The sequence below is a fragment of the Pygoscelis adeliae genome, unplaced genomic scaffold, assembly GCF_000699105.1.
Source record: "Pygoscelis adeliae isolate BGI_AS28 unplaced genomic scaffold, ASM69910v1 Scaffold222, whole genome shotgun sequence".
Lineage (NCBI taxonomy): Eukaryota > Metazoa > Chordata > Aves > Sphenisciformes > Spheniscidae > Pygoscelis > Pygoscelis adeliae.
The window spans coordinates 5123947-5138459 of record NW_008824309.1 but is presented as its reverse complement, the minus strand read 5'-3'; the positions used below and the strand labels follow the sequence as shown (position 1 = coordinate 5138459).

Here is a 14513-nt window from a genome sequence, read left to right as displayed (position 1 = left end):
AATGGGCAAATATTCTCCCCCAGCTTCTGTTAAACCTGTCTCACAGAAAGGCACAGTAGGAATTGGTGTAGAAAAGTCCTGAATTGGCTAATACAATATTTACAACGGCATTCTGGGACAAATCTATCTCCAGCAACAGACTGAATTGCCAGAATATGACTTCTGGATCTCTTCCAAAATACCATCTCCAACAAGTCAATATTCCAGATGAAGAAATGCATGCACACCCATTCTCATTAAAATATAGCGCTGGTAGACATCTTCTGAATGGCCCCAATCTAAGAGACAAAATCTGAATTATTTTTTCCCCTTTATAAAACATGTATAATTTCCATAATTGTGACTGACAGTGCTGCATCAAGGAGGTGCAAAATTCCATCTTCCTCTCGGAGGACCACGAGAGCCCTCGGAGAGCCCTCTGAACTGTCCTTCCCCAGTTTCAAAATGAAATCACCAAGATCCAGGATGAACGTGAGCAGTCCTGCCTTTTTGACTCACGAGGAGACCAGGTGCAATGAGAAGAATGTGATGCCCAGCATCGGCAGCGTGAAGATGTGAAGAGTTCTCTTGAAACAGCACGGAAAAATGTAACATGCCTCATCAAAGCAACGGTGTAAGCTACACTGCGAGTGCGAGAGAAGAAAAGTCCTAATAAGAGGCCTGTCCTTTCAAATCAGGCAGTAGCACCAAAGCATAGCAGCAGTGATCTGGAACTGACTCTGGACGTCCTCCGAGGTCTGTCTTTTATTCAAAGTGATATCTAGACCCACACATCGTATTTACTAGAATTTTCAAAGAGGGCGGGATGACAGTGGAAACCAGATGGTGGATGTCAGCTGCAAGAAGACCCCTACGCAAACAAGCTGTCTTGGCCAGCAGTGCTGTAAGGAAAGCAGGACTGCAGTTCTGACCACTTGCATTTCCTTCAGGCCTGGAGAAGGATGACAGCCAGAAGAAAAGAAGATGCACCGTAGCAGCAAAGAGTTTCGACAGTGCGTTAGGTCACCCGAAACTCCACCATGAAACGGTTTGTTATTACTGTATCCAGGCTCTAAGATGACAGTTAGGAGGCTTTTGATGAAAATTGCGAATGGGAGTTGAAAGCTAAAAGGAAATCACAAGTTTGATTCCAAGTTTCATAAAAACGTGGTATTTTGAAACCTGCAAACCCAAGGCATTGTACATGTTAGCTCAGTAAACAACAGTCCTTAATAATCAGAAGCTCTTAAGAGTAAAAGTAGAATGAAAAAAAGATGAAGGAGTTAGACTAAAAGCCATAAAAGCCTAAGTGAACGCCGGCTTCCAGCTCCTGCAGACGCAGACGTCTGCGAAAAGTTCTTTTGCCAGTTGTTGAGAAAAAGGAACCGTCTTTGTAATGCAGTGAGAAGACCTAATATCCAGAATACTGAAAAAGTAGATCTATTGTTCTCTCAGAGGGTCAAATAAATGTTTTGGGAGTAAATAAATGGAAATTGAATAGGATATACATTTTTTAAATTATTACTTTGTGGGCTATAGTATTTTATTTATGAGCATTTTTATTTTGTTTTCTTTTGAAAGCAGGTTTATCTTCCCGTGTGGATTTTATCTGTGTTCCTTTTTTTGAAGTATTGCTTGACAGGTGTTCTTCAGCAGATGCAATAAAATAATGGGTATTATGAAATCAGTTTGTGTTCGAGAAGATTCACTCTCCTTGCTCATTTAAAATTAAGAAATTAAAGTGGCAGATATTTATCATTCATATCTCAGCACTGTCCTACCGTGAAAAGCCAGGAACACGTATGTATACACATGCTATTGGTATGGTAGGATATAGCCAGAGGTCTACCTTGTTTTGAGTCCTGGTGTTTAAACACTATGAAGATTTGAACAATATGAAGACTTGGACAGCAAGCTTCAATGGCTGTCCTTAGAAAGATAGCTTGGGGTATGAGCTACTGATTTCAAATGAAACAAAAGTAATGAGTCAAAAACCGTATAACATTTCTGCAGCGGAAGAAGAATTGTGCCTGCATAAAAATACGTAGGAACAGTCATGACTTCACATACTGTGAATAATGCTCAGCTTCCTTATAAACCAGACAATTCAAACCAAAAGCAAACTACTGTAGTCTTCATAGAAACTAAAAGTACTTCTATCAAATCAAAGAACGTTAACTATATATGTATTTTCCTAAAAAATTGCTGTTAAATACACCAATTCGAAAATTACCATAGAAAGAATAATTTACAACGCATTTCTCTGTAAGAAGCTATCCATTACGTATTCTAATATTTCAATAGCCTCAACAGTACATTGCTGGAATTTGTAGAATAAAAATAACCGATAAGACAGGTGTATTAAGTACTTAGGAAACTAAAAGTGCAGAACTTGCTCATTAGGCATTAATACCTAAAACATTTTAAGTTGAAAACAAATAAGTGTTATACATACCACTTTCTCAAGTCTTACTTTTATGCATATTCAATAAAAATACAGCTAGCTTTCTTTTATATTTTATATTTTCTTTATTGCTTTTTAAATTTAGAACATTTCAAGTTCTTGAAACCCTTGTCAGAAACTCACATTCAACTCCTTGGTCATGTAATGAGCTTCTTGCTAAAACCTCCACCACTTCCAACCTCTCCTAGGGTAAAACTCAGTTGCTTTTTCAGAAGATACCTGCAAGATGCTTTCAAAAAGATCCAGAGAGTGGAGAGAGGAAAGGTTCACTGCATACCTTACCCTGAGATGATGAAGGTGTGAAAGTACAAAAGATCACTTAGGCATCGTAATTACTACTATATCTCAAATGGTTTGTGCAACTTCTACCGCACAGGGTCACCAGTCCATGCTCGAGGCCTCCAGAAGCTACTGCAATGCTAATATGAAGTAAGAACGAATATCAACTTAGAGATATGAACACACAGTTTGCATCAGTGGCAATATTGCTAAACTAGTCATTTTAAGAGGCTTAACTTTCAGGGAAGTATAACTGCTGATGAAAGTGATATGACCTCACATTCCTTAAAAATTCAAGACAACATGTTCTTGTTTTAATTACATATTCCATCACCTACCTATAAACTTAGAACCAAGAGCTATACATTTTTATAATTATAGTCTCCATTTTCTTTTTGGAATGGAAAACATTTAAGATATTTATCTGGTATCACATTTATTATAGTGCTTTCAATTCTGAAGAAACCATAATTCAGCAGTTAACAGCAAACTACTGTCAGTTGTTCTCCTTATCAAGATTGCGCGCTCCCTTGAGACAAGAGAAATCACGAACAATGGACCAATAAATAAAACATCCTTCTCAGCCCAGTAGAACCAGTTAAAAACGTGGCCTCCCCTCATCTACAACACTCCGTCCGCACAGGACGTGCTCTTCTGTGAAACAGATTTAACTGCCTATCCATAATATCACGCTTAACACTGTAGCAGCTGAGCGTATTACTATGACTACCAATGGCATAATGCTGCACGATCATATTTTGTTTTTTTACTTACACCAAAACAGCTGTAATGTTGGCCCTGTACTCAATAGTATTTTTTCAAACTCTTGCTTTAACAGATTATTTTAAGGATCAAAATCACTGAGGACTACAGCATGCAGTCTCTGCATCTTCTGAAAAGTGACTTAGCCAAGAATGACTCTGTCAAAATTTTGGGGGAAGGGCAAAAAGCGGTTTCTAGGACAACAGAAATCCTTAAAATTAGGCTTTTTTTAAAAATACCTGACTGAATTTCAGTCTTGGCTCTTCCCCTTGCCCCGTCTCTTCCGACTTCTGCATTTTACCATCATTGCTGTTTTTAAAATTACATTGAGAAAACCATTCTTATGTGCTTAGCTGTTAACAGAAAGCAGAAGTAGTCTTCTAGTAAAAAACTGTCAAGACAACAGCATACAAATGAAGGAATAGTCCTTCAGTATTTACTCAGTGTTGGCACTTAGTCTGATCTCGTCCTGTATCATTCCCCCGTTCACAGTTGTAGGTGATGCATTGCAGATGAGGTAAAACATTTTATTGCAAATTTGGGCAACTAAAAATTCAATCAAAAGCATTATTTCTTTCAATAGTCCCCACTCCACCCTCTAGCAAGTTTTGGAGTTGCCCGCTGGTTCTGCTTAAGAATATTTTCAGAAGATGTGGAGAGCTAAATATGTATGGGAAATCTCATATAAATAATTCAGTTTTTCTTCACAATCATATCTTTAATAAAATAAGACTCACCTTTCTGCATTTTTTTTTTTTTTTTTACAAATCCTCTAACTTTTATTAATATAAATTGCTAGAAAAATGTATGGCAGCTAAAACACTAACCAGGTAAGAGTCTGGTTAACTAAAAGTCTGTGAGTTACCGGCAAATTCAAATTATAAGAAACAAATAAACACAAGAAAAACCCAAGCTGTGTGTCTAAGCGAGCGATGTGCTCGGTAAGCGGAGATCAGCAGAGCTGAACTTTTAATCTTGGTATTTATCACAGAGGTAACGCCGCTGCAATTCACAAACTGTACAGCGGTGCCTGAAGGGCCCCGAACAGCAGGTGAGGTCAGGGTATAGCTAATATACATTGACGGTATCAAGTTCAAAGTCAAGGATGAAGGCTGTAGTAGCAATGTTGAGGTCTATGTAACTGCATGCTTTCACAAAAGAGCCTCGCACTTGGAGCACATGCCCCAGGATGCAGGAGAAACGGTACGTGATCCCATCATAACCCTCAACAAGCCAGCGTTCAGTTAATATTACCATTTCTGATCTCCACTCATCAAAACTCAACCAGCATAACACGTCTGATACAGCTATAAATAAATTATTCCTACGTTTCCTTTTTCCACTTCTACTAAAATTAGAGGCTTACTCATTTCAGCTCCCTGTACTAAACAACCGAGTTAATTAAGTAGAGATTGAGCTGATTCCTAAGTTTTTCCAATTTGCTAGCACTTGCCAACAATAAACATTCATAAATAGAGGTAATTTGAAAAGAAGAATCTATTCCACTTCCAAATTTTTCCTCTATTGTAAACCTCACGGTAGCAAGTATGTTTACACCGACTGTATAAACGTCTATCATATTAACAATTAAGTTTTGCCTACTATGATTGCTGATGCCTAAGTCAGTGATTCCTTTATGTTCAGAGAATGAGAGTGGTTTTGTGCATAAATCTTCTATCAAGAGCTAAAAAGAGCAAATAAATGAGAGTATTCATTTCAATGGCAGGGTAGGGAGCAGACTTGACCTACCATATGTCTCATACTTAGAAATCTTATTCTTCATGTAGGACATTTTCCCCATTCTTTACAGTTCTCATTTGAATAGGAAAATAATTTTGTCTCCCCAAAATAATAACAAAGGAAAATGGGGTAGAACATTGAAAAGTAGTGCCAGATTTTAAATAACAGTGCTTCCTTCTAATCACAACCCAACCCCCCCACCGGAGAAAAGTCCCTCTGTACGTTTATACAAACACCGCAACCCAAAATCAATAGAACATTTCAATTGGTTTTATAATTAGAAGAGTAGCTGGTTGGCATCCTGTCTAGGGGTTATTTAAGTTTAATAAGAAACTTTTCTCACACATAACAAGTCCCATGAAGGATGCCAGCCAGATATTCTTCTGAATTCGAAGTCAAAAAGTTCTGATTTTGTAATTCCATGATATCTAAAAGTAATTTTGGGGAGCAAATCCAGAGGCTCACATACAAGAATATGCCACTTTGTACATGTTTGATGTGATATATTCTAAAACACCCCATCTTCTCTGATGCATAGGAAAGACCATTTACAGAGAAGCAAGGGCCTACATTATGTTGATGACTACCACTACATCCAATAGTACATTTAACCTTCTACTCATGTAACACTTTATGCTTTAGGTTCCTCACTTCATCAAAATACGGACATGACTGCAGCATCATTCCTTTCCATCTAAAGCATTTACATTCACAGCTCTCCCAGAAGATACGGGAGAATACTTACCCCAAACTACCAAAAAACCCCCATGTTCACAGAAACTAAAATCTGAAGCGATACTGTTCATAGCACAGATCAGTATTTTTCACCTAGAGGACAAATCCTTTAGTTAGACTAAAGCAATTCATTCCTTAGGAGACATAGCTTTGTGCTACAGGCAAAAAGCAAGAGAAAACAAAACTTTACAAATGGCAGAAAAGTGGGACATGTCCCGAAGATCATACCCCATGCTGCTGAAGAAGAAAAAAAACAAAGGCCAGTCTGATTTGAAGGGAATTTTTCTCTGAGCTGTAATATGATTATCAACAAGATAGTTTCTGATTCTGCAAAGGGAAGGCAATCCCTGATCGCTCCACTTTGACTAGCTCTAGCCAACTCTCAGTTTGGCAGAAAAAGAGTCTTTCATGAGTCCTTTAGGTTACATTGGGATTAAATCCTGATAATGAGGTTACCTTATAATGGTTAACACAGAGATACAAGTATTCTGAGCAGTCGGTGTGAAAGCAGTGCAGTTCTCCGTGCCGCCCACAGGTCAGTACGGGAGGGCAGCACGAGGGGAACGGAGCCGAGCAGATGCTAAGGTCAGAAGCGACCACCATCATCATTCAGAACAATCCTATGCACACTTGGGTTGTGAAATTTCTTTAAGACTCTTTCTTTTCATACGCTCAGCATGTCCTCTGCTAGAGTACTTCAATGTTCAGTATTCTCACAAAAAGGAAGCCACTCGTTTCTCTGATGCTGAATTTACAAGCTTTCAGCCACTGGAAGTTGTCATCAAATGTCTGCCAACAAGGTAAAAATAATTCAGCCCTCCACCTTTTCAGATACTGCCCAAGTATAAATACTTACAGGAAGAGATGCTATTCCTTGACTACTTCTTTGAAAGAGCAGATTCCAGGGCATTCCCAAGTGCTGGAATACCTCGCATCCAGCTCAACTCCCTGGCATTTGGTCTGCTGACAAGCTCACAGCGTGGGAGGTGAGCCTGACTTCAGGATCTTCCGTAAGACAAGAGTACAGACACTGCCTCTAGGGCTTACATCCCGAGGTCTGATCGACCACCACCCGTATCAATTTTGTGGCCCTCCTTTGAAATCTCTAGTATTTCTGTACCATTCACGAGGAGTGACCGCTAGCCAGAACGCCACATCCTAACTCTGGTTTTCTCAAGTATACACAGAGCCAGGAGCATCCCCAGTTCCACTGCGTATTCCCACTTTTATGTTTCCAAGGATCCACCCAGCTTCTCTTTTTGCGGGTTTTTTGGGAGGTGGTTTTTTTGGGTGTTTTTTTGCAACATCACTGATCTGACAGTTTGCATTATGTCTATTAAATCAAAGCCTCCTAAAACCCTTCTTTGAGTCACTGTTTTCCAGGGCAATGTTCCATTCCCAATTATATTACACTGTACTTGGCTGTATTAAAATAAACTCTGTTTGAGTGGGATAGAAGCTCCTCCCTATTTAATTATATTTTACTATTTTCTATTCTGTAAATTTCACCAGTAAAAATTACTGTTCTGAGTCTATGGAAGGGATATAGCCTTTGTTTGCCAAATCTGCCCTTTATTTGTCACTACTAAACTTCTAGACCTGGAGTTTCTCATATTTCTGATGTTCTGATATTTGAGACAACTTATCACCTTTATTGCTATTTGCTATGGTTATTATATTAGTTCCCTTGATTTCCCTTATCAGCTGTATATAGCTTTTACTCCCAAATATTTTTCACTTAGTTTTCATCTATCCCATCATTTATGCATGTTGCATTCTTAGCAGCATTTGCATGTTGAATGTTCAACACGCACACACAGATTTTCTACACCATGAACTTCTGGACTAACGGCGTATTCTAACAGCAAGAAAAAAATAAATGAACCAGACTGCAATAAAATATATCACACAGCGATGCAGTCCCATTATACAAAAAGAACACACAAATCCAAAGAGAGGCAAAATGGCTTAATGAATAAATCTTAAAGCTGCCAAATTGGCAGACTGGATTCTACCTTCAGTTTGTAGCAGAAGTCCGAGGGCTTGATTAATGAGGAATACAGCGTCAAAGTTAACAGAAATATTGACACCACTCATTGGAAAAAATGAGTCTAGAACCCAGTCTCCTGGCAGAAAATGGACTCTTTCCAAAGGAGCAGCCCTAGGTAATCTATACAGACCTGCTGCTAGCTCCTCCTGGAAGATAGCTGTTATTAAACAGTGGTTGCAACCCAAATACTATAGAATGGAGAGACTGAAATTGTTAATAAAAATTAATTGAGCATAACTGCTTTTCAAGGGCCCAAACTTGGAAAACTACAAAAGCTTTCTACTGCATAAATAGACGTTTTTATTTTTGTATTTATTCATTTTTAATTCCATCACACGTACTGAAAATTACCTGGAAACTAAAGATACTATCTGCGGAAGAAGAAAACAACAGCTAGAATAATAAAACTTGGGCCATGTGGTTAAAATATAATTAAAAGCTTAGGCAATAACCAGCTATCTAATTGTGGTGATTCTCAGTATTTTTTCTCTCAGGAACTATTTTCTGATTAGTAGCTATTCTGAATGCTGGCACAGAAACAGAAAACAGATTTAGCAATTAAAATACTTAAAAACAAAGCAAAAAAAAAAAAAAAAAAGCCACAAACTCAAATATGAACACGAGTTTCCTGAAGACTTCTTACTCAGCTAAACTGCTCTTGAAAGCGTGGTTCACATAGCACGTCTGAAACTTGCTCAGCTCCATCCACCAAAACTACCCACCCCCTATGCCTCTGTACAGAATAATTCGTGATATACCTCTTATCTGTTTTGTCTACATAACTGAATGCAGACCAGTAACTAACTTTTCTTTTTAAAGTTATTATTAATAATAATTATTAATATAATTAATTATTAATAATAATTATTATTAATGCAAAATACTCAACATTTCACACTTGTTTCATGGAAAGAATGCTTCCGTTCTCCTGCAAATACAACAAAGTGTCCCTATCTGGATTTTCCCAGCTATGGATCAGATTTAAATCTTACGCCTGAGCCCCATGCTGCTGTGATGACTCAGGCAGGAGGCTGGATGAAGGTTTACGTACCGGTTTAGGGCCTTGCCCCTGGGCAAAGAGAACAGAATCTGAAATTTCATCTTAAAGAAGCAAACAGGTCTCTAGGCTTCTAGCCATCATGGATATTTAATAAAATAATTAAATGCAGGTTGTGTGTATTTTGCAAGCATCAAAACTACAGAAACAAACCCCTTCAGTAGTGAGGAACAGAACATATTCAAATCTTGCTAGTCTTTACCTACACAGAACTACCGCTTATCATTTAGATAAGAAAAAAAATGTCAGTTTAAGGCCCTATAATTATATTGCTATAATTCTATCAATTATCTCCAGGGTCTGAGAAATACCATTCTGTAGTAATACCACAGCAGAACAGAAGCTCCCAGGTGGGGTTATATACATATTTCTATTCCTACATTGATGAGCACTGAATTGGCTGCTTATGTTGAAACCTTTCTTCACGGGGCTTTGACACATGCACAGATTTGTTCTGTCGCATTTGTCTTCTCAGGAAGAAATTCAGCTTGCCCGAAGACAAGGACTGGCGATACAAGCAAAGGCCCTGATTAACTAACATCGGAATGACGACAAGCCGTGCCATCAGCCCGAAGGCAGCCTTCACGAGTGGTCCCAGCTACCACTGCACCAAGGCAGGGCATGGCTATAGGGCATGGCTGGGTCAAAGTGATGGAGCAGGAACAAGAAGATCCCGCACGGGGATGAACTTGGATTCTTGTTCTTCGAAGCCCGCTTTAGTAGTCGTTAAGCAACATTTTATTGATAACTTTTATGTCATGTAAAACTTCTCTTAATCGGTTCCAGTCTGAATTTCGTGCAGGAATCTTGAACCTTTTCAACCCTTACCCCACACGGGGTGAATTACTACTGCTCAGCTTCTTGACGGTAACCGCTGGCGCACAGGCTCTTATCTCACATAACGCTCAGTCTTTTCTGTTCGCCGGAGGGCAAGTTAATGTAGTCCAATGCTGCAATAACTTCACAGCTTTCTTCAGCTGTGTGGACAGCGACAATTCAGAAGAACCCATACCTACCACCGGTCCCCACTGAACTCAACAGAGGCAGAAACCCAAAGCGTTCCTGCTAAAAGGATTTTGTAGTATGCTTAGTGGGACAGGGAAGCAAGCTCCTAAGGCAAAACCAGACCTTTATTCTGTTCAGAAGAGAGCAAAAAGTCTCAGAAGAGACAGACTATATCAAGAAACACTCCTCTTCGTCAGCATGACAAGGCAAAACAGCTATGCAAGGATTAATAGCTGCTTGCTTGCGACACAAACCACCAATATAGCTAAGGAAAAAAAAAATGCCTTTTTTCCCCAGGAATGGAGAGAAACCCTTAAAAGTCATCAGAAACTGTGACCAGCATAATACCAGAAAATTATTTTTACATAATCCAGTTTTTATAATTCTGTTCTGTATTTTAAAGAATAAACAGCTCTCTTGGAGGAAGCTCAGGAACACATATCAGGTTCTTTCTTGGGTTAATGAGAGAGACCGCTTGCATGCTTACAGTCACTTTCGTTTGACCTGATGTAGTTTAGCTATGATTGTATCAAACGCATGCTTTGAAAGTTAACCAAGCTGAAAGACTGAAATATCAAATGGAAGGTTTTCTTTCTGCTTAAGAAATTAACACAGTACCACCTTTCAAAAATGCATACTTTGTTCAACCAGTAGTAGTTAAATGAAATATAAATTTTTGAGCCGTCTCCCCTTTATCTTCAAACAGCACGGAGACAGTAACAGCAGCATACCTGTTTCCTCTCCAAGTCTTCACTGATGAATAAACCAGGAAATCTCTCTACACTCTTCGAACTGAATATACAGTTTATTCAACCATTTAATTACCAGCTTAGTAAAGTTATCATGATAAAGGCAAACACAGACTTGGCACTCCCCCGTGCTGTCCCTGAAAAGGGTTATTTTGTAAACTTTCGTACTCCCTAGTATTTGCTCCAATCTCTGATGACACCAACTCTTTAATGCAAGTAGTAAAGAACACATGTATAGTCTGGACATACACTGCCAGGTTAGCCTAGCCATTGCATTCTAGGGTTGAAGTAGCAGGGCATGCAGCAAAAAAACCCCCAAACACCCAACTTATTTGGGCAAGTGACAAAAGCTGAGGTCTGGGTATGTACAAAAGTGCATGGATTTTATTTATGCAGAGTGTGTGGAAGTTAATAAAAGCAAGAATTGTCACAGGAAGGAGGCCAAGATGATTTTGTTCAGGAAAAGGGAGATATATTTTAGTCTACCACTGTTTTTTTTCTCATTTATTTTTGAGTTTCTGGATCTCAGCATGGAATAGGCAGACTTTTCATATTGGTGTATTGGTAAACTCAAATTTAAAAAGTAGATACGTAAAAGGAACCCATTTAAAAATAGTCATCATATATTTCCAAGCAGTCAAACATAGGGGTATCCTTTTAGAAGGAAACGTACCTGCTTCAGGACTTGTTTGATTACAGCTGCTAACAATGCTGTTTGGTATCACTGGAGTGGAGGATGCCTGGATTCTCGACTGAGGTGGGTTCGGATGTAATGAATTTCCTAAAGCCATTCCTGACTGACTGAGCATCCCACAGTTCCCGCTAGCCTGCATCTGATTTATTAAACCTGCAAGATGGTTGGTTGTGCCCGGGCTAGTACCGTGGACAAAGTTAGTGTTTGTGTTCTGGCAGTGCACACCGTCCCCTCGCAAGGGTAAACTCTGTGCCAGCGAGTTCTGGAGACTGCCAGAGTTCATACTGGTGTCTGCAAAATGCATCTGGTTACCAGAGCAAGGTAAAGCAGTATTTGAGCTCCCACAACTGGTGGTACTATTGCTGCTCATGTGAGAGCTCTGACAACTCATGGACTGAAGTAGCTGGGACATAGAACTGATGGGAAAGGAGCTCTGACTTTGCTTTCTTATCAAATCAGATCCAGCTTTGGAAACTCCAGAACTGTCCAACTGAGACTGTCTCAGCAAACTCAACACCGTGGTGGTCGGCTGCTTTCTTTTTCTCAGAGGATCTTTCTGCTGAGACATCAATTTATCTCTCAGTGCTGCTCGGCCACTTTGCCCTTCAGTTGTTGGTAGAAGCACATTGGCAGCAGGAGGGAACATGGTATTTAAAGTGCTATGTCCTTCGTTGTTGCCACCGCTGGCAACAGGTCCAGAATTGCTACTGCTGTTATTGTTGTTACCAGCAAGTTTATTTTGATTTGCTAGCTGTGCTTTGGCTGCTGCTGAGAGTAAACTGCTTGCTGGAAAAGAGGCAGCATTGTGCTGGTTCAAGATCTGATTTAAAGGCATTCCCAGCAAACCAGGCTGACTCTTCAAGGAACCACTTCCAGCCGATGCAGTAGAAAAAACTGCATTGTTTGGAGGATTTAATACATTACTCATTCCAGCAATTAATGGGTTAGGGATGTCCTTGTATTGATTAAGTCCATCATGCTTGGTGGAAGGGCTAGATGGCATAGATGGTCTCGGTGACCCTATTGTTGACCTTGGGGACCTGGGAGGAACTTTAATACCACTACAGGATGACTGTGGTCCTACTGGAGGCAGCAGGAAATTTCCATGATCTGATGACGTGGAAGAAGAACGTGATCTTTGGGGAGAAGCCTCGATCCTTCCAATCCCGGATCCCATCATATGAACTGGGGATGTCACTGGTGAAGGAGAGAGGGAAGTTGAAGCAGAATGCTGAACTCTTTGAACATGACTTCCATGGTTCATGTGACCGGGTTTTACAGTTGGCAAAGGGAGATTACTTGGCAAAGGGACGACAGCAGGAGGCATGCTTACATTCATCACGGGTACCTGAGAGTGGACATTTGAATGGAAAGTAGTTGGGTTAATGATAACAGGATTCTGATTCACTGGTTTGCTAGGAATAGGGTCAAGTATGCCAAGTGGATCCTTTTCTGATGTTAATGGCTTTTTCTGAAGAGCACAAGAAGGCGGTGGAGGAGGTGGGGGTGGACCTTGGGGCGGTTTATGGTGAAACATTGCTCGTGGTATTTCCATACCAGTTGAAAAATTACACATGGGTTTTTTCATTACTGGGCTTTTTGTGGTCAAGGTTGGGGAAAGAGGTATATTAGTCCTTCCAGCCATTGCACAGGATGACTGTATGGGAGAACCATGTAGCATTACTGATGGTGGAGATAGAGGTGTCCTGTTCATGTGAATAGGACTAGAGTTGGGTGCTCCATGAAAATTGGGATTGCTCCTTGTGAAAACATCAGGGCTTCCAAGTGGGTCAGTCCTAGGCGAGATTGAGCCATCTCCGTATATCTGTGATCCTGATGAAGCTGGACTGGGCATCCCACCATGACTGCCACGATACGGAGACTTCTGTCCAAGTTCATTACTACCCAATCTCTGCCTAGGATAGACAGAATGAAGTTCTTGTTGCTGGCTTCCAGCCATTTCTTGCACATAAAGCCTACCCATGGCATTAGATGCCCCTATCATCAACTTGAAAGGAGTCTTACATTCTGGCATCACAGAATTTGTAATTCCTTCATGTGATTTATTCCTCATTGATCTTGGAGTTGCTGCTCGAGTAGGAACTACTGGAGTTGCACCTGATATTAAAAACACAACAGTTACTGTTTTGAAATCCGATATCACACATTTCAGTGCAAAACTACTGTGTGTGAAAATATTCATAAAAGCTAGAAAGCCTTTTGGCTAAACTTTTGCCTCAACAGAAATAATACCTGAATCACCAAGTAGTTGCCGGAATGGCACATGCTACCCTACCCTACTACGTAGTGCAGTTGTATAGACCTTTAACGCCATATCCTATAGAAAGACTGCATAAAAATGGACAACTTTACATCTTTTTCCTTCCCCTTTGTCTTTTCTTTCTAACTGTCATCTCCAGTGTCCTACTCCTGAATCTCCAGCATCACCACTTTGGCCTCCGCTAGAAGAGCTGGCAGGAGGAGCAGGCTATCACTGCTGCAGGGAAAAGGAGCCTCTGGCACCATCTATTGAGTACAGGAGGAACAAAGCCCAACAAGGGTTTAGACTAATTTCTCCACGCCCTACAGAGAAAAGGGTCCTGCCCCAAACGCTGTCCCTGATGAGGACGAATGGGGAGCCATGCCATACGGCTTTGGCCCAGATTTCTATTCAGCCATGCACTTAACTGCAGAGACCTAAGAGACCACGGCTGAGCAAGGCAGGACGCAGCTTCTCCGGCTGCTCCGCATCACTCGCTGGCACCACGGGCACCGAGTTCCAGTCCTCTGAGTTAATCTGTTCCTGGGAACTGCTTTGCTAAAAAGGTGAGGACACACATTATATCATGTCCTGTATTACTTTACTGAACTAAGGCTTCTCCTGCAGCTTCTGCAACAACCTTTGCTTGGGGCGAAGATGCTAAATTTAAGAAGGGGCTCTACTTTATATGCTTGTTTTCAGGATAAAGGCCTTGGGGATATTTGCATATGCAGAGATG

The 14513-nt window shown here is 40.3% G+C and overlaps 1 protein-coding gene across 4 annotated transcripts in view; it reads right to left on the bottom strand.

Moving 5' to 3' along the window:
• MBD5 (methyl-CpG binding domain protein 5) overlaps window positions 1–14513 on the bottom strand; it is a 95247-nt gene that overhangs the window by 23279 nt on the left and 57455 nt on the right. For all 4 annotated transcript variants that reach the window (XM_009318953.1, XM_009318956.1, XM_009318954.1 and 1 more), the window contains one exon: window positions 11494–13632. In XM_009318953.1, the coding sequence (XP_009317228.1) occupies window positions 11494–13632 (2139 nt within the window). The remainder of the gene's footprint in view (window positions 1–11493; window positions 13633–14513) is intronic.